Source organism: Leptinotarsa decemlineata, unplaced genomic scaffold (genome assembly GCF_025532065.1).
Source record: "Leptinotarsa decemlineata unplaced genomic scaffold, Ldec_3_MD MMD2_tig00000251_RagTag_RagTag, whole genome shotgun sequence".
NCBI lineage: Eukaryota > Metazoa > Arthropoda > Insecta > Coleoptera > Chrysomelidae > Leptinotarsa > Leptinotarsa decemlineata.
Genome location: NW_027412547.1, coordinates 6,797,716 through 6,819,671, shown reverse-complemented (window position 1 = coordinate 6,819,671; position 21,956 = coordinate 6,797,716). Strand labels below are relative to the sequence as shown.

Below are 21,956 nucleotides of genomic sequence, written 5' to 3'. Positions count from 1 at the left end.
GTAGATGGTAATATAGCACTCTTAGGGCCGCGTTATGTCGGTGGATATAGGCCGAGACCGCATATGCTGGACATGCTGATAGCAAGTGCATTAGGGTCTCGGGCGCCTCGCGGCAGGCCCTGCACCTTGTGTCAGGAACCTCTATATCCATCACGCGACTGCGGTAGACTGAGGTGTTGAAGACACCTACCTGGCAAGCCATGATGAACCCCTCAGTTTCCGACTTCAGCCCACTCGACCTGAGAAAAGCGAAGGTCAGGCGCTTTCATAAGTCAAGGTCTCCAATGTTATTGAAGAAGACCCCATGCAGTGGCTTATCCTTGTGTTTCCGCAGAAGTAAGGTGATCTCTGCGGCTTTTATCTGAGCTTTTTGCTGAACAGGTTCCAACTCGGTGACAGAGTTGTGGTCACCTCGTTCAGTGTCGAAAACTATACCGAGTTCATCAGCTACTGGGGCAGCTGCCCTGAAGAGAAATACTCCAATTCCTGCTCTCTCATGGTAACAGACCATGCAGAGAAAGTGATCCGAACTCCTGACGACTTTACAGGCTGCATCCAGTACCATTATATCATGCAGACACTCCAAACTCAAAAGTCCACGGCCTCACTGTTGTCGGGGAAAGTACAACCGTGGAACGGACGATTTGGGATGCAAACACCTATAGAGATGCATCATTTTTCGGGTCTTTACGTCGAGTTGATACAGCTTCTCCCGAGTCCACTTCACCACTCCAAACAAGTAGAGTAAGATTGGAACGGCAAGCATATTTGTTGCAGCAACTTTGTTCTTCCCCGACAGTTCCGATGAGCAGATCTGTCGAAGTTTGTGCTGATACTTGCCACGGAGAGAGTTTTTCACTGCTGTTACCTCTTGTGAGAGGCGTTGTTCCACCCCGAGGTAAGTATACGTCTCTCCGACATCCAGGTTGTGTAAAATGCTTCCATCTACGAGCTGCACATCCTCTCCGTAGTCCCCGCATCGTCCTCTTTTGAGATGGACCATTGCACATTTGTCTATCCCGAATTTCATACCGATAGCATGCGTGTACTCTTCCACCACCCTCAAGGACTGATGGAGATCCTTTTCTCCAGAGGTATAAAGTTTAAGATCATCGATATAAAACAAATGGGTGACCTTGTACCTCTGGTTTCCGGGGGTGCCACAGTTATACCGCCGAGTGTTTCTGAGCGCAACGGATAATGGCGATAGTGAGATGCAGAAGAGAAGGGGACTGAGGGAATCACCCTCACCCCTTCTGAAAGTGACCCACCCTGTTTGGACTCTTGCTTGACCAGATGTTATGGTAAAGCGAGTTCGCCAAAGTGGTATCAGTTGTTCAATGCATCTCACTATTTTGTCAGGTACCGCAAGGCATCTGAGCAAATGCAAGATGAGCTCATGCGAAATTGTATCAAATGCCTTACGGTAATCGATCCAGGCCATAGAAAGTTTACGCGTATATTGTATCGAGTCCTATTATTTTTTTTTCACCGTAGTGTGCGCTGGTCAGGCCCTATCCCCCGAAGCCCCGATACATTCGGGAGGGCGCGCCATCATAATCAACCAATGACCACTCCCCACACCGTGGGGTAAGTGATCATTGGGTCCGAGAATCATGTGCCCTTAGCAAACGCAGTGAGCCAAGAATGACAGCCTTCTGCATCTGTGCGGCTAAGATTTCTGCCTTAGTGCGGCAAGCCGGTATGATTTTTAGATTCGAGAGTAGAGAAGACATCATTCCACCAAGGACTCCAACAATCAGAACGACCATCTTGACAGAGTGATCTGGATAGAGCCTGTGGAGTTCGAAGAGAAAATCTCGATATTTTATCCGTTTTTCCTCCTCTTTTCTGACGATATTCGTCTCGCCAGGAGCTGAAAACTCCACGACAAATATCGTTTTGATCTGGTGGTCGAGAAGGGCTACATCAGGCTTATTAGCTTGTATGAGCCTGAGGGTGGGGAACGAATAGTTCCAATAAATTCGGCACTTCTCATTCCCCACAACGGATTCAATATCCCCCGGAGCGTAGGGCAACACCGGTGTCTCGTCAATACCGTAAGAGTGCCGTAGATGGTAATATAGCACTCTTAGGGCCGCGTTATGTCGATGGATATTATTATCACTATTATTATTTTTTTTCACCGTAGTGTGCGCTGGTCAGGTCCTATCCCCCGAAGCCCCGATACATTCGGGAGGGCGCGCCAGCATAATCAACCAATGACCAATCCCCACACCGTGGGGTGAGTGATCATTGGGTTCGAGAATCATGTGCCCTGAGCAAACGCAGTGAGCCAAGAATGACAGCCTTCTGCATCTGTGCGGCTAAGATTTCTGCCTTAGTGCGGCAAGCCAGTATGATTTTGAAATTCGAGAGTAGAGAAGACATCATTCCACCAAGGACTCCAATAATCAGAACGACAGTAGTTGTTTACAGCTGATTCTCGGCCTCCCCCCACCACTATGACGTATTAATTGCTTTTTTTATTGGTTGTTGTTTGGTGAAGTTTTTTTGTTGTGCAGTGAAGTCAAGGCGTTGTGACCTTGAAGTGTCTGGTGCATGGATCGTTCAGATTTTTTTTTCATATGAGATTTTGTGTGTTTATGTGTGTGTGTGTCTGTGTGTGTGTAGGAGAATGCACGGTACAGGGTTTCATCATGTGCTTGTTTGTCTATGTACAAACATACGTCTGCATACTTCGAAGATCCTCCAAGTAATAAATGCTCCATCGGTGTTAGGGCACCAAGTTAGTAGTGGAGTGACGTCACAGCAATAACCGTTCAACGGCTAGAGAGCGACATGTTCACTCCACGACGTGTGGCAGAGTAATGCGTATTCATCGGTCTGCCCTCACCTCTCCCGAAGCGATGAAGGTTCGCTCTAGCCCCGCTATCGATGGTGACACAACGGCAGCCGAGGACCGTTTGCCTAGCGTCTATCCTCTCCGAGACCGCAACGACCACTGCTTGCTCGTATATCGACATCTGTTATCGCATTCAGTTGGGAGGTAATCTTGGCGCATGTAGTTGAGAAGTGGGGTTGGCTATGACGTCTTGACGGGTCCTATCAGAGTGTATTTAAGAAGCGTACGAGTGTTGGCTATGTCAGTTTACATCAAGTGAGTTAGTGAGAACTATTATATAAAATGTATTCCTATGACTGTGGTAAATCTTTCACTCGTAGTGATAATCTTCGTCGGCATCAGCTCCAGAGTTGCCAAGGAGGGCCTGCAGTGAAACGGGTGAGAGTGGATAATGCAACACCTATGTATACGTGCAATTGTTGTAATGCTTTCACGAAGCATCTCTTTACACACAGCTATACCGATAAAGATGGTGTGGTTAGGAAGAATTATCTCAAAATGAGATTTATCGATAGTTATAAATTTATGACTAATTCGTTGGAGAAGTTGGGTGCAAACTTGACCTCCGATCAATGTTTGGAGATGCACAAACATTTCCCACAAATTGAGAAATTCAATTTGATGAGACAGAAAGGTGTATTTCCATATAGTTTTGTTGATGACATTGACAAATTGAATTATCCATTACTTCCGACAAAAAATCAGTTTTATGACACACTCAATTGTGAACATATATCGGAAACTGATTATGATAGGGCTAGAAAAGTTTGGAATTTATTCGAGTGTCAGAATTTGGGGGAATACTCTGATTTGTATTTGAAGTCGGATGTATTGCTACTATGTGATATTTTTGAAAACTTCCGCACCACAAGTTTAGAGATATATAACTTAGATCCGGCACAATATTACACTGCACCTGGATTATCATGGGATGCCATGTTGAAGTTCACTAATGTTGAATTGGAATTACTAACTGACATTGATATGATTCACTTTTTTCAAAAAGGTATACGAGGTGGAATTAGTCAATGTAGCGAGAGGAAACATATAGCAAATAATAGATTTTTACCCAATTATAATCCCAACGAACCTTCCACATTCATTACATATTTAGATGCAACAAATCTATACGGTCACAGTATGTCACAACCTCTACCAACAAGTGAATTTACATGGTTGACACCAAATGAAATTCTTAATCTCGATGTGATGGATGTGAGTACTGATAGTCCGTATGGGTATGTATTTGAAGTGGACATTCATTATCCACAAGAGTTGCATGATAAACATTCTGACCTTCCATTTTTAGTCGAAAAAATAATACCACCTCGTACACAATCGAAAATTCCCAAATTAATTCCAAATTTGAATGATAAAAGAAAATATATTGTTCATTATAGGAATCTACAGCAAGCTGTCAAAAATGGATTGATTGTAATGAATACACATAGAGTATTGAAATTCAAACAATCATGCTGGATGAAACCCTATATAGATCTTAATACTGAAATGCGTAATAGGTCTAACAACAAATCTGTTAAAGATTTCTATAAACTAATGAATAATGCGGTGTATGGAAAGACAATGGAGAATGTAGATAATCGAATTGATGTTAGACTCGTTACACATTGGGAAAATATAAAGAAAAATATAGGTGCCAGCACTCTCATAGCCAAACCAAATTTCAAAAATTGTTCAATTTTCACTGATAATTTCGTTGCCATTCAATTGGGTAGAGTGAAGGTTCATTACGATAAACCATTATATTTGGGATTTTCCATATTAGAATTATCTAAAACAGTCATGTATGACTTTTTCTATGGATGCATCAAACAACACTTTGATGAAAATGTCTCTTTACTTTACACAGATACCGACTCGCTCATTCTTAAAGTAAACACAGAAAATTTTTATGAATTCATAAAAACTAACATAAGTAGATTTGATACATCCAATTACAGTATAGTTAACCAATTCAATATTCCAGTAACAAGTTCAGTCTTGGGTAACTTCAAAGATGAATTTCCAAATGATCCAATCATGAGTTTTTATGGTACAGGTGCTAAAGCATATTATGTGAAATCTGTTGATGGTGAATTTAAGAAAGCCAAAGGGGTTAAACGATCTGTAATAAAGAATGAATTGACATGCGAAGATTATCAAAAAATCGTCGAACAAGGTGGTATGATATTCAGAAAGATGAATTCATTTAGAAGCGTGTTACATGATATGTATACTGAATTAAAAAATAAAGTTGCATTATCATATCACGATGATAAACGATTTATCATTCCGAATACTACCCACACTCTTCCTTGGGGTCATAATGATATTGAATTTTATGAAAACGATCCAAATGAGAACATTCGTTGGATAAGTAATATTATTCAACAATCACAATCTCAGGAGACTCCATTGGATCAATTGATTAATTTATTATCTGCCGAGATCAATGATTGAAATATCATTCAATATCTTCAAAACCGGAAAATTCAATATTGATATTTATGTAGCCATTTATAATTAATAATATATGATAGAAGTAATGTGATATTAATGTATTATGTATGTATGTATATGTATTACTGTAATGAATATAAAATGATTAAAATTTTATTTGTATTATTTCTATTTCCCTAATCAATGACTGCAATATATAGTATAATGTAAATGACAGAAATATCAGTTTGAAGAGAATCATCGTAGAGTGCACAATGTCTAAAACAATCGATAAGTTTGGTAGAAAAAGAAAATGGGGTGGTAATGTCATTCGAGGTCCTCCTGGGAATGGTTTTAAATTAACAAAAGATGGTCATTATGACATGCAAAGGAAAATATTGAAAAATACAAGTGAACCAATTGACAAGAGTGATTGTGTAACTGTATCATATCTTGAGGGGGAAATTAATGGAGCAAAGGAAGTTATACTTCTAGCCCTACAAGCTGCAATACAATCCACAATAGGCAATATTGCTCGGGACGCCCGGCAAGCATTTGACGATAAAATTGCAGAGGCTCGGATAACTTTCACTCGTAAATTTGACAAACTTACAAGTGATGTAGACATAAAAATGTCTGACATAACAGCGTCTACAAATAAAAAATTTGATGCTATGTCAAACATAACAGGGACTACAATGAAAAAGTATGATGTACTGGAACAGAGAGTTGAAGTATTGGAGAAAAACCATAAAGAAGTTTTGGAGAGAAACTATAAAGTCAGGCCATCATCATCAGGTGGACTGGGATATCCAGGACTGAACATTAATCCAAATCATAGAATAATACAACCAAAACCAAAACCAACTGATGATGTATTAATGGAACCAACATGGTGAATGTATTCCCTCGTTAGGTTAGGTTAATAGCTACGTTAGGTTAGCTGCATACTTACGTTAGGTTAGGTGTTAGGTTAGTATTCCCTCGTTAGGTTAGGTTAATAGTTACTGTAGGTTAGGTTAGGTTAGGTTAGGTTAGGTTAGGTTAGGTTAGGTTAGGTGTTCGGTTGCATAGCGGTAGGTTAGCGTACTAGGTTAGGTTACGTTAATACATACGATAGGTTAGGTGTTCGGTTGCATATTATGTTACGAACGCGCGCGCGAAGAGGGCGTAGATGTCTCTCCAGATGTCCCGCCTACCTGGGGCCGGAGGCCCCACCCACCTGTGGGCGGGGCCCGTTAGGGCCACGACCCCCCCCCCCGTCGCCACCAACTTTTCGGATACCCCGCCCCTTTCCGAAGCCCCGCCCCCTTTCCGAAGCCCCGCCCCTCCCCTCCCCGAAGCCCCGCCCCCCCGACTCCCAACATTTGCGCATGTACACCCCTACCCTCATCGCGCATGTGCGCTCCCACCATTTTCCCACCGCTCACGCATCGAAGTCGATACCCTCCGGAGAGCACTCCACAACATTCAGTTCGAGAAGTCATCTCATCGAGAGCAGTCCACTCCACAACAAGGCAGTACGTTCCAACGACCAACTTGATATTTGAGTAAGTAAATTAGGAATGTTATTTTTTATATCAACTAACTTTGTATTATTTCTTCTTTTTCAGAATGGCAACCAATACACAGGAGGTGAATAATGCTGTGGCGTCTATTCTGCCGGTGTCCGCTGACCAGGAGGAGGCAGCATCTTCGAGAGCGGTGACGGTTGACCAGCCAACCACTTCGCGTTCGCGAGTTAGGTGCAGATCTTCTAGCCCTGACTTATTCGAGGAGGAGGAGGAAGTCAGGGCTGTGAAGAAGGTTTGCCAACGACCTGCAGCAAAGGTTGGTCCTATTTCAAAGTACCGAGCTACTTGCAATAGGACTAATCCTTATGCAGGTAGTTTTTCGACCTCTCGTAAGAGGGCCTCCACACCAGCAGCAGCACCAGCAGCAGTGGAAATTCCGAGGAGTCCTTCTCCGGAGTTGGTGATATTGTCGCCGTTGGTGACGCGACTACCACCGCTGCCAGCGACACCGGCGGATCCTGAGGTGTTGGTGCCACAGCCTATCGGAGAGGTTAGTGAAAAGATGAGTGTTTTTCTGCAGAGATGCAAGAAAGCAGAACGAGCTGCCCGATCTAGCGAGGCCGCGTTGGTTACCATGAAGCGACAAATGGCTGAAATGGATAACCGACGGAGGGAAATCCAAAAGGAAATGGCCGAAATAGATCGGAATTATGCATCTCTGCAGGAAAGGTGTAAAGCAGAGACCTCTTCGATAAAGCTGTACAAAAAAATAGTGACAGTTATGGACACTCTTTTTGTAGATGAAGTGTAAATGTAAGATTAGTTTTAGGTTAGTTAGGAGTATTTAATTATGGTAGTTTTAAGTTTATATTTGTTAAGTTTATATTGAATAAAGGAAAAGGAAGTGAAATAAAGGGTGTACACTGTTTTTTGGTTTGGTACACATTGAACAATGCGATGGTTGGAGCATTTTTCTTCACTTCCTCTTATTATTATTATTTTTTTTATTTCAATTCCAAGTTCTTCTAGACAAATACCTCACATCAATTTTTGTGTCCTCTAATCACTTGTAAATAATTTCATGTGAAGAAAATTTAAAAAATAAAAAATAGACATGTTTCATAGTGAAATCGACAAGTATATTTCATTTGTATTTTATCCATTCAAGTATCTCTTTCATTGAATATGTCTTATGTCACTTTGCAATTTACCCCTACTCATTGAATATGTCTTATGTCACACTACAATTTACCCCTACTCAATGTTCCACTCCTCTCCCACTCCCTCTCGAAAGTATAAAAGTAGAAATCATCTGATGAAACATTCAGTTGATCAGCTAGCATCGAGATGGAACCCGATTCAACCTCCGAACCCTATAGCTGCCCGGATCAGGGGTACAACTTCAATTACTGGGATAACAGCCAGGTACAGGTAGTCTCTTCCACCACGGAACCCCACAGTCCGCCATACGAATACCGGGATCACGACATCAGGATGCAAGTTCAACATGTAACTGGCAGTGACGAAGGACACTTGGATGACTCGGAATATCCAGATCCTGACGGATGGTGGGACCCTGCTTATGATGACATTGTCCCAATGAGTAGCGACGACGACGATGATGACGACGACGACTCTGGTGATGATGCTGATGACGAGCTTGACGTTAGACGTCCTCCACCATCCCCTATCCTCATCGAGGATAGTCCTCCGCCATCCCCAATCCTAATCGATGATGATGTCCTCAATTCCGATGATGACATATAATCATCTACTCGTCCATCATTTCCTTTCCTTTCCTTCCACGGAGTACACACTTTTTGGTTGGTGTACACGAGGCACTGCGAGGCTGGGGCAGTGTTTTCCTCCCTTCCTCTCCCTCTTATTAGTTTTTTTTCCATAATAATCACTAGAATTTCTCCTAATAATCGCTCAGAGTTTCATTCTTGATGTTTTCGAATCTCAAACATTGTTCTACATTTCACCCCCTCCATTTCATTTCTTCCAATATAAATATAGCAACAATCCCAGTTCTATATCATTCTTCCACAATGTCGAGTACAGGACCCATCCAAGTACATGAAATAGATTCAACGTCTGATCATTTGAGTACAACCTTCGCTCAATTTCTGCAGCGAATCTATGATCTTCCTGATGATTTCGCAGAACGAGTGGAACAAGGTATTCAGGACGACATAGATGCTGTTGACGATAATAATGCGGATGATGTGATTAGTATATCATCTGATTCAGCTGATTATGACGACGACGACATCATGAGTATATCATCTGATTCAGATGACTACTATGAGGATGATATCATTAGTATATCATCTGATTCAGATGACGATACCATAATTATTGTTTCTGATGATGAGGAGCGTTAGTCCATATCATTGCATGGATTAATAAAAAAATAACAGCCCTTTTCAGGGCTACAATTAAAGACTGAAACAATAAAAAAAATAGCTCTTTTCAGAGCTACCATTATACTTTCAAACAGAAACAGATTCATACCATTGTTAACATTATGTTAACATTATAATCTCAAACGAAATATATGTATGTGAAAGTATTCATCATTATATGCATATGAATGATTGACAAATGCCAACTTCAACTTTCATTTAAAGTAGTACTCATCATATGCATAGATATTCAATGACTATCAAATTCCAAATTTCGACTTTTCAGTCAAAGTAGTAATTTATTTGTCATATAATGTATAGATATTCAAAGACTAACAAATTTCCAACTTAGACTTTTATTAGTCAAAGTATTCATTTGTCACATAATCTATGAATACTAATACAACTAACTACTGTTTGTGTGAATAATGTAGCCCTGAAAAGGGCTGTTGTTTTTTTTTTGACCAGTAGGTCCACGGTTATTGTGCCACAGGTTGGACATTATTACATATAATACATGTAGATACTCGGGTGAAGTTTGTTAGTGGCCTCTCGCAAGCTTCACACCAATTCTGTCCCATTTCCATAATTGAGACAGTGTTGTGTGTGTTGACATGGGCATACCACCCTCCATTATTGTTTCTATGCGAATAAAACCGAAAGCAGCACCAACATAGTTTTTTGTTCTCTCCATCTATTGTGCTGATCAATACGTATGCATCCAATGCACAATACAAATCCAAGGGATCTTCCAGTGTCTCACTGACATTGAGTGTTCGCATACCGATCCTCATAGCACCATCACCTTCAGTTGTGTCAGCTTCTATCCCTTCATCATCTCCTTCTTCATCCATGACCCTCTCAAACTCCATCACGTCATCATCTTCGTCGCTTTGGTTGGCCTCGTTTTCAACTTCGTCTATCTCATCTTCATCGACTCCAACATCTTCTGCTTCAACTATCACTTCCTCTAGCGGAACATTGACATCCTCATCATCTGATTCGTCTATCCAATTGTTTTCATCAACAGCAGCTATTCTATTTAATGCAGCATTTATTTTTGCAGAATTCATCTTGTTGTTGTTTGTTCACAGTTGTAGAGAGTGAATGAATGAACTCTAGGTTTGCAAGTCAACTTATATAGGAGGTGATGCGACTCCCACTTGACTCGTTTAGAGTGGAATAGTAGGAGAAGTTATCCCACTATACTTCCACATGATGTTGATTCGTATAAATAGAGATCGTAGGTATAGGAGAGAGCATTCAGAGTTTCTGTAAGTCATCTCTTAATATTTCTAATCGAATTAGTAAAATGCCGTTTCCAAAAGAGTGGAATGAAAAACCAAAAGTGTGTGTCTACCCAATGATGATTGCAGGGGCTATTGTGTGCTACTTTTGTCAAATAAGTAGACCTAAGGATTCAATCAATCCATGTACTGGTATGTGTAGTGATTGCGTGTTGCGGATTCAACTATCGCCTCCTTCTCATCCACCGAAGCGAACAAAATCGGATTATCGTCAACAACAGTTACAGTGTCTGAAGTGTTCCGAACCTATAATATTTAACAATATAGGTATCTGTAGAAATATTTGTGGTACCTGTGCTGCCGTTCCAACTCCACTGCAACGTTGTTTGCGTTGTGATACATATTCCATGAATTGTTGGAATCATGTATGCAATGCATGTAGAAGTACTTGGGATCTGTGTGAGAAGGTTGGTCAACTCTACCCCAATAGGAGAATCCATTTTTTTCAATGTTGGTGTTTGACGCACGAGCAACAACTATTGAGGAATAGAGTCAAAGAACGTTCCACATCCACAGAGACATATTAACATTTTTCATTTTTTATTATCGTTATTGTCCTCTATTATTAATAAATATATATATATTGAATTTATTTGTATTATTTTCTAACATTTAAAAATACATGCATGCAACACAAAGTTTTCCTCTTAAATGACAAAGATTGTTACATGCGTGAATAGTTTAGTGAGAGAGCGCATGTGCCAGTTGATGAAAGAGCGCATGCGCTAGTTTATTTTCTTCTATAAATGGTGAGGTCTCAGTAACATCATCACCTTTCCTATCCACATTCTATTGCTATCACATATCATTCCTCAGACCTTAATAATCATGAGCTCTATGCCGCTATTGATTGCTGAAGATGGTTCACCACTTGTTGATATCGATCAGACTGATTTTGAAAATATTCCAGTATTACATTTATCGAGTCAAGATTCGATAAATGATTTTGATATTAACGACTTCGTTAACTTTGCAGATGTGCCAGAACCAAATGAGCAAATTATTATTGAAAATCCGATCGTTTCGCAATTATCATCACTCAAACACTCTTCATCTACCCTTCCTCTTGGTGTTGATAAGAAATCTAGAACAATCAAGAGGAAGGTTACTAAGGCATCTTCATCGATTGTCACTGACTTTAAAGAAAAGAAAGAATCCAAAAGTGTTGTGCGACAGAAAAAACCCGCAACGAAAAGTGACAGATCGAAGAGGAAGCCAAAAGGTACTCCTAAAGAAATGAAGAGTGATTTGAAAGCTGAACCGCTATCTTCTTTCAGCCCCCTCCATCGGTTTGGGGAAATGAAAAGGAAAGCAAAATGCCGTCTTGTAAAGGCACAGATGACTATTGCTGAACTTGAAAAGAGTGAGCGAGCTATTAATGCTAATAATGAAACTCTTGAAGCATTAGATGCCAAGATTGCATTAGCGAAGGTTGAATTGGCTAGAATGTCTAAAGATGCTGATGAACTCCGTTCAAAAATTGGTAAAGATAAGCAATTCCATCAACGTTCGAGAATGCAAGCTCAGGCTGAGCTTGAGGAGTCGACTAAGCTTTATGAGACAGCATTATCAGTGAGAGATAATTGGCAAAAAGAGTTGGATACTGCATTTCAAAGTGACGGCGATTAGTTTTGGGAATGATAATGTGTTTTCAATATCGTGAGTTGAAAAATATAAGCGGGAATGGAGTATACAATTAATTTGGTTTGGTATACACAGAACATTGCGAATGGCTGGGGCAATGTTTACCGCTGCAATATTTTTCAGTTCACATACTTATAATTGAAATGAAAACAATAATGAACTTTAATATTACTTTATTCATAAAAGTCACTATTATATACATTTAAACCATATTTGATTCATCAATCCAAGAATTTTGTTCGCTAGGAAGGCCTAACCACTTTACATATACTTTATTTTTTCTTCTCTTCAACACCTTCTCAATCAGATATACGTCAGGATTCTCGGTTCGTAATAACTCTTCTTCGTAAAAACATCCTCTAATCGGCTGTTCATTCATATCTTCAAGATTATAAGTCGTTGGGATGGTTTTATTAATTTTAACAATCTTGAATAGCTCCGTGGTAAAATTCGCAGTGTAAGACTTTTCAAAAATATGTTTGTATTTACTTATACGTACAATATCATTTAATTGGAATTTGGGTTTACTTTGTCTTCCTCCAATTCCATTGATACCCTTGAATTTTAATTTTGTTGTTGAATCAACATTGATGGGTGCCATACCTATTGTACGATGAACTTTATTATTATATCTACTAGTTATAATTGGAAGAATATCAAGCCATTTGTGGTGACCTCTCATCGAAAATTCCTTGTAGAGCCATGCCTTTATTGTACGAATCACTCTTTCTGCTATAGCTGCCTTCTTTGTGCTAAATGTTGAATAATGATTGATATTATATTCTCGCATGAGAGATGAGAAGCTTTTATTGAAAAATTCTTTCCCTTGATCGCTTTGTATGTGTTTGGGGGAGTATTTGGCTTCTTTCAGTACATGTTTCATTGCATTAGTTACTGTACTACCTGTTTTATCTTTAACTGCTACAGTCCACAGATATTTGGAGTAACAATCTATCACTACAAGTATATATCGGTATCCTTCATTACTTTTTGCATAAGGTTGCAGTTCAGCTAAATCTATTTGCCATAGATCTGCAAAACCTTTGATGGTGGTTATTCTTCTACGAAAATTACGTCTTGCAGGTTTATGTAATTCATTAACAACTTGTCGTTTGACATCACTTATTTCATTAGTCATTCTATTTCAATATGATTAAAGAGAAAAGGTGATAATGTTACTGCATTGAATGATGATGTGACAGTGATCATTACATGTGAATATGTTAATATATTATACCTTCTTCACGTAATTCTTCAATTATTGAAATTATTTCATTATCATGTCCGGTATGTCCGGCTGACTTTGAAGCTACCAATAGTCGTAGGCGAGCAACTAACTCTTTCGGTGAATTCCAGTACACATAATTCACAGGTTTAGAATTATATATTTTCTCCATTTTCACTCGTTTGAGTGCTCCACCAATTTTACTTCTACTTCTTATTGGATATTGTCGTGAGTCTAATAGAGGTTTGATAACTTCACGAAATTTTTTAGAATTTGTATTTTTAAAACCATTCTTCAGATGATATTGTTTATATGGAGCATTCGTTATTTTCAATATTTTGGAATATACTTGACGAGTTTCTTCATTATCAACATCTTGTGGATTCTTCAAAAAAATCATATCATACAATTCTGGACTACCTGCGCATTCATATTTTTTCACTTTATTAGCATCCCAAAATGAAATGTTTCCATCTTTGAAATTTACCACTAGACTTCCCATTTTCAGCTTTTGTGTAATTGGATCCATACGTACGCCAAATGTTCCATCATATGCTGGATTTCTAGATTTTATATTATTCAAATGTTTCATCAAAACATCTTCACCACTTTCATTCATAACAGGTGAGATGTCAGGATCCGAGGAATCGATGTGGGACGATGATGGTGTTTCGAATAGAGTTGTTCTCATATCGTCTTGAAGTGTGCTCGTGTCACTATTCACAGATGATACACTACCAAAAGATTGTTTTCTTCCTATTGGAGTACTCATGGGATAATTTGAAGTAGATTGAACAGTTCCATGATTTGGTGATAACACTGGTGATTTAGAAGTAGCGTTTGATGATAAAACATTCAATGGTTTCATCATGGGCTCATACAATCTTTCAAGTGTCGTACGATTTTCAATATTATCATTCTTGATAGAGTTGAATTTCTGCCTGACAGCTTCTGTTGTCTCTACTAGTTGACGTTTCAAATTTATTTCATTGTTTTTATTTTCAGGATCTTTTTTTGTATTCATAATGCCCTTTTTTTTTGAATCAAAGCTTAATTCGTTGGTGAAGTGACCACTACAATATTCAGTGATCGAATAAGTTCCAAAAACAAGATCATGGGTATATAAAACTATCGAATCCTTTGCGATATCTACCTTCATCTATTTTTCTATCCTTATCAATGACTAGAAATCCATATTGGTCCTCCCAGCATTTAACACACATCAATTGGAATTGTTTGAATGTTACATCGGGTGAAACATGATCTGAATAAATGTGATGTAAATTCGTCTCATCTTGTTTGAACATTATAATGAAATTGGTATTGTCACGCACTAACTGTTTGGGTACCCGTGAATATGTCTGTGCTAGATAAAAACAATCAACATCCTTATGACGTCCCATACAGAAATATGATCTAATAATATCTTGCTTTTCACATATCACATCATCGAAAATGAAAACAGAATTAGGCTTAGCGTCGGAGGGTTCCACTATTTCTGCATTATTGCTGAATGTATAAAAACCTAATCCTTTTATAGGTTCCAAAACACTTCGCAAGTACTGATATTTAGGTTGATTGAGTGATTTCGAATAGAGATACACATTTCTAAATCTCAGTCCTTGTGGATGTGTTAATAGTGATATCATTGCATTCGTCTTTCCACAATTTGAAGGTCCTATAATGAGTCCTCGAACTGATGATGGAAGTAGTGGACCATGTCTGAATACCCTTTGTCCATTCAATCCACAACCAAATTTCTCATCTAGATTATCTACAGCAAACTTTTCTTTCTGTTTTACAATGCGCATCGTGCCGTGGTTGGAGACTATATAAATGTTATTAGCTTATTCATTTCAATGTGTACCATCAAACGATACGGACGTATTGAAAGTGATCGTAAAATTAAAAGAGGTTGTGGTTTTGTTAATGATTTAATAAACAAACTTCCTTTCGAATTACATCTACCCGGAGGTTATCAATACTGTGGACCGGGTACAAAATTGAAACAACGTTTAGCTCGTAACGACCCTGGAATCAATAAATTAGATATTGAATGCAAAAAAACACGATATTCAATATTCTAAGCATCCATCCGATCTTGCAGCAAGACATTTAGCCGACAAAGAACTTGAATACAGCGCTTGGGATAGGGTTAAATCGAAGGACGCGAGTATTGGGGAAAGAGCAGCTGCATTACTTGTCACCAACATTATGAAAGCGAAAAGACATATGGGCATGGGTTGTAGTACCAATAAGAAAAAATGTAAGAGGAAACAAACGAAGAAAAATAAAATTAAAAAAGTTGCATTTGGTGCTGGGATAGTCCATAAAGTGCGAAATGTATTGAAGAAAGCTGGTGGGAATCAATTTGTGACGAATAATAGCAAAAAAGCTATCACTGTGGCATTGCAGGCGGCACGTAAATACCTTAAAGCTGCCGGTGGAAAGAAGAAAATCCGCACACCACGCATAATTCCTGTTCCCAAGATCGGTGGACTTTTACCATTGATACCAATTTTTGCTGGACTATCCGCACTAGGAAGTTTGGCGGGAGCCGCTGCTGGTATTACCAAGGCCGTGAATTCGGCAAAAGCCAGCAGAGCGGCTTTAATGGAAGCCAATCGTCACAATAAAACCATGGAGGCTGTAGCATTAGGCAAACGCGGAAGTGGAATATATCTCAAACCATACCGTAAAGGTTTAGGACTATATTTAAAACCATACAAAGCCACAAACAAAACAAAAAACTAATTGAACCCCTACCTCAGAGGCCTCTTACTGATCTCGATCTCAGTTATTATGCACAAAAAATGAAAATTCCACATTTTCGTGGTGTTTTTATGCGTGATAGATTACCATCTTCAGGTCCAAAACAAAACGAGACAGCTATTGTTAATTTAGATGGAATAAGTGGACCAGGAACACATTGGGTGGCATATAAAAAATGTGGGAAAGAAGTCACATATTTCGATAGTTATGGAGATCTACCCCCACCATTGGAATTGACTCGATTCTTTCGAAAATGTTCGAATGTAAAAATCAAATATAACTATGATCGACAACAGAAATTTAATACAGTTCTCTGTGGTCACTTGTGCTTGCAGTTTCTCTCTAAAAAATTTTCCAAATAAAAATGGATTCAACACCAAAACTGGATCGGGAGGCTATCAAGGGAATGGGGTTTTCACTTAGAATGTTTTCAAAATATGGTACCTTGAAAAAAATGGATAAAGTGATGCTTGCAAATATGCCTAAGGAAGTGATACTTGCATGTGTTGCACATGAGATTGCATATGTTTGGGAAAAGTTGCCTAAGCATCTGCAAGATGACATCGATATAATGAAACATAGATATTGTTATGAGCACCACCACCACGATCAAAATTCAGAATCGGATGTTAATGACGGTCCTATACCTCGGAAATCTATGTGTTGTATTTGTAATATAGAGGATGTGAATATTGGCATCAATAAAAATGATACTTATTACAATACAACACCTTCCAAAAAGTGTAAATTGTCTCAAATGTGCTGTTGCTGTGTACAATAATAAATTGAAATGTGTTTCAAAATATTCATCAGTCATGTCACGAAAGTTCGAGCTACAAGCTGTCGGGACAAGTGTCTTGAGTGCGGATTTTTTTCCACCAATTGAATTGGATAGGAACAGTCGTTATGGATTAGGACTTTTGGGATTCTATGGGTGCAATACAATCAATAATATAACTGAAGCTAATAACTTAGTTAGTTTTAGAATCAGTAATGACAACTCATCGATACCCCAAAAGTTGACAATTGAAATTCCATGTGGTGCTTATGAAATAGAAGAGATCAATGCCGTCATACAGAAACATATCATGTTCAGATTGTTTCATGATAAAAAACCAAATGATGTCGTTGCAGATGATATTTTCTATCTACACGCCAATAATAATACATTCAAATGTGAAATGCGATCCAAATATGAAATTGATCTGACACATCCAAATTCAATAGCAGAAATGATGGGGTTCGCTCATGAAATATTTCCACCAAATCAGATACATGAATCATCATTACCAATAAACATTACAACTGTGAGACTTATCCGCTTAGATTGCAATATAATATCTGGTTCATATATAAATGGTGAAGAATCCCACATTCTTTTCTCATTCGATATTGATGTTGAACCTGGCTACAATCTCACTAAAGAACCACACAGTATTATATATATGCCTGTCAGTCCAGAAGGTCGTCAATTGATTCACAACATTACAGTGCGTATTTTGGATGAAAAAAATAACCTTATCGATTTTGGAAGTGAAGAAGAGATTTTCATTATTTTGGAATTGAAGAAAATCGAATAACTGTTGTTATGGGTTTCATTTATAATAGACAAAATCGCATTGAACAATCCCAAACGAGTTGCACTATCAAAAAGAAAGGTGTGCATAAAAAGAAGCTCATTCCACAAGTGTATGCTAAACAGTTAGCACATAACGCTCTGTCTGTGAGTGATCTTAAATTTTTGAAATCGATTGGATTGAAAGTGAGAAAATAACAATGGTGCTCGAAACAAACAATGAAAAGTTGAATATATTCAATGAACCAGTGCTCGATCATTCTCTCATAAGTTTACATGAGCACACATATAAGCCCTATGGATCACCGCTATTCAGGAATTCGGATGAAATCAGAATTGCAATCAATAATCAAGATGTTATACTAGATATTGCCGAGAGCTTCATTTACATAGAAGGCAAATTCACCCCCAAAGATGTAGCGAAAACATGCTATCTCTCGAATAATGCAATTGCATTTCTCTTTGACGAAATTCGTTATGAAATGGGAGGTGAACAAGTGGCTGTTGTTAGAAAACCTGGGATAATATCTACAATGAAAACCATGATATCATTTGGACAATCTCATGCTAACACATTATTGACATCTGGTTGGGGACTTTCACAATTGAAGCAAGATATCTTGGATACAAACAGTCATGTTTTTAGTGGAAAACTACCACTGAAATATTTGATGGGTTTTGCTGAAGATTACAACAAAAGTATCTTGAATGCCAAACAGGAATTGATTTTGATTATCGCTCGATCATTCAAAAACTCATATATAGGTGAGGTTGATGCTGATTTGGAAATAAATAAAATCGAATGGAAAATAAGGCATATTGTACCAGATGATAAACACAAGCTCAAACTTTTGAGTAGAATAAACAAAAGCGGTCTGAATGCCAAAATCAAGTTGGCGTATCGTATGTGGGACCTCTATGAACTACCATCATTACGTGGGACTTCTTCAGACATATGGGCCATCAAAACAACTAACGCATTGGAAACTCCTCGTTTTGTCATCATCGCATTCCAAAGTACTACCACATCTGAAGATAGAACACAAGATATTACAAAATTCACAACTGCTGATATCAATAGTATTCGAGTATACTTGAATTCTGAAGTTTATCCATATGAGCGTTGGAATTTGAATTTCGATAAAAAACTTGATGCTCCTGCTTATTATGCTTTTGAGAGTTTCCAGCGAAGTTATTATGATAAAGATATGAGTGAACCTCTGATGGACATTGGACAATTTAGAGAGAATCCACTATTCGTCATCGATTGTTCCCATCAACCGAATGCAACAAAATCATCAACTATTGATATAAAGATTGAGTTTGAGACGAGGAAGACCAAGTTTCCAGACAACACTAAAGTATATGCATTAATTTTGCATGATACAGTTTTAACATACAATGCATTGGATGGTTCAGTTCATAGCAGATATTGACACTTTTTTTTCACTCTATCATGTACTGTTTTATGATCTTTTTTTTTATTTGTAACTGACTTATATCATGTATTGTATTTTATATCATATTTATTGTTTTGTAATCATTTTCTATTGTATTTCATCAGATTTAAATAAATAAAACATGAAAATAATACAAAGTTTTTTATTTGACATTATTTATGATTCACAGGAACATACAGACTATCTAAAATAACTTCTTCCTCATAATCATCATTTTCGCGACCATCTTCAATTTCCTCTCGATTTTCATCATTCAATTCAAAGTGATGAATAATCTATTCTGGCAAGTATGGTTGGAGGCTATACAGGAATCTTCTTAGGTTCAGTTCAATCATAACCTCACAAAGTTGCCACAATTCCAATTCATTATCCAAAAATTTGTTGCAAACTTCTGCACCACTCCAATAGTTCTCAGCATCACGAAGGCATAATTCGATTTGTTTTTCATCATAGCATACACTCATATCATAAACGCTTGCATGTTCGGCTCCATCACCCAACACCTTCAATTTAGACGACAAATGTTGAACCGATGATTTGAGATCTACAATATCGACCCAATCTTGACTTGCGTACTGCATCCACATCTTCAAATGGTGGAACTGAAATCGAACAAAAAAAAAAACAATAAGCAACCTCCAATTTTTCAGTGATATAATACTCACATTCCCATTTTACTTGTAGTTACAAAGTGAGTGTATTCAACTAAGTTAGTAATGTTTATATTTCCATATAATTATCATCTAATATATGAATATTAATAAAACAATAAGAAATTCATTATAATTACTATTATTATTCAATCATATTGAATTTGACTAGAGTTATCGTTTTCACACCAAAAAAAACTTTGTAAGCTATGACCTAAAGAAATTCACTATAAATTATTACTATTATTCAATCATATTGAATTTGACTAGAGATCGCGTTTTCATGCCAGCAAAACTTTGTTGGCTCTGTCCTAAATACATCATCGTATATTTACCACCTGATGAGTTGATACAAGATATATCGTCATCACTGAATTGCAACGAAATACGTTTTGGTAGCCATGTTTTAAATAATTTATCATTGCTCACATCTTGCAAAGTTAATAAAATTGATTTACCAAATCGTGTAGAATAAGTTGACATATTTTTAATTATGTACACTTCATCAATTGGCAATGATGATAAGGCCTTTTGCTCTAGTATTCCAACCTCCTGTACAATCAAATTATTAATTTTATTCAAGTCTACTTTTGAAACGGACATGATGAAAATATATATGAAAATATAAACAATTTCCAACAGACAAATACACTCACCGTCTTCCTTCTATTACGAACTGAATAACACTCTACCAATTGCTAACTGCTGCAGATATATTCGTCTACTGATTTCATAGTATGCCAGGCATTTCTTTTATATTAAACAGTGTGAGTCACCCCCACCATGAAACCGTGAAAGATTCACATTGCTAGTTGCTATCCACTAGAGATGCCTGACATCACAGCCAAGCCCATCTCCCAACTTGATGCGATAACAGTTGCCGGTACGAGCAAGCAATGGTCGTTGCGGTCTCGGAGAGGGTAGACGCTAGGTAGACGGTCCTCGGCTGCCGTTGTGTCACCATCGATAGCGGGGCTAGAGCGAACCTTCATCGCTTCAGGAGAGGTGAGGGCAGACCGATGAATACGCATTACTCTGCCACACGTCGTGGAGTGAACATGTCGCTCTCTAGCCGTTGAACGGTTATTGCTGTGACGTCACTCCACTACTAACTTGGTGCCCTAACACCGAGGAGCATTTATTACTTGGAGGATCTTCGAAGTATGCAGACGTATGTTTGTACATAGACAAACAAGCACATGATGAAACCCTGTACCGTGCATTCTCCTACACACACACACACACACACACACACACACATAAACACACAAAATCTCATATGAAAAAAAAATCTGAACGATCCATGCACCAGACACTTCAAGGTCACAACGCCTTGACTTCACTGCACAACAAAAAAACTTCACCAAACAACAACCAATAAAAAAAGCAATTAATACGTCATAGTGGTGGGGGGAGGCCGAGAATCAGCTGTAAACAACTACTAACGACCATCTTGACAGAGTGATCTGGATAGAGTCTGCGGAGTTCGAAGAGAAAATCTCGATATTTTATCCGTTTTTCCTCCTCTTTTCTGACGATATTCGTCTCGCCAGAACTGAAAACTCCACGACAAATATCGTTTTGGTCTGGTGGTCGAGAAGGACTACATCAGGCTTATTAGCTTGTATGAGCCTGAGGGTGGGGAACGAATAGTTCTAATAAATTATTATTATTATTATTTTTATTATTATTATTATCATAATAGAGATACAAATTTCAGTCTCAAAAAAAAACCGAAGTTTCGTATAAAGCAGTCATAAACGATTTCAATATGCTATTCTTGAACATTTTCCATAGACCGTGTAAAATGTGTAAAGCCACGTCAACGATAGGTTTGTTTTCTTGGCACTCAACTTATTCCAGAAAGTATTTCTTTCAAAAAGTTATTCGCTATCTCTGCACGATCAAACATAATCAAAATTGAAAAAACGATAGGAATATTTCAAATCACATGGATATAGGCATGGATTCCGAGGGGAATATTCTCATTCTTCTGGGTACACCAAATTGTTGTCCCTCAGGAACAATAATATCTAATAGTCATTCTATTTTCATTCGTTGAAGAACTTTTCATTATTTCTTCAATTAATTACAG

General features: G+C 38.1%; 1 protein-coding gene across 1 annotated transcript; it reads left to right on the top strand.

The window, feature by feature from the left end:
• Positions 1 to 6,703: 6,703 nt before the first annotated feature.
• Positions 6,704 to 7,630, top strand: LOC141481660 (uncharacterized). The gene is made up of 2 exons (XM_074173603.1): positions 6,704 to 6,855; positions 6,919 to 7,630. The coding sequence occupies exons 1-2, from the start codon at positions 6,704 to 6,706 to the stop codon at positions 7,628 to 7,630; spliced, it is 864 nt and encodes a 287-aa protein (XP_074029704.1).
• Positions 7,631 to 21,956: the final 14,326 nt, after the last annotated feature.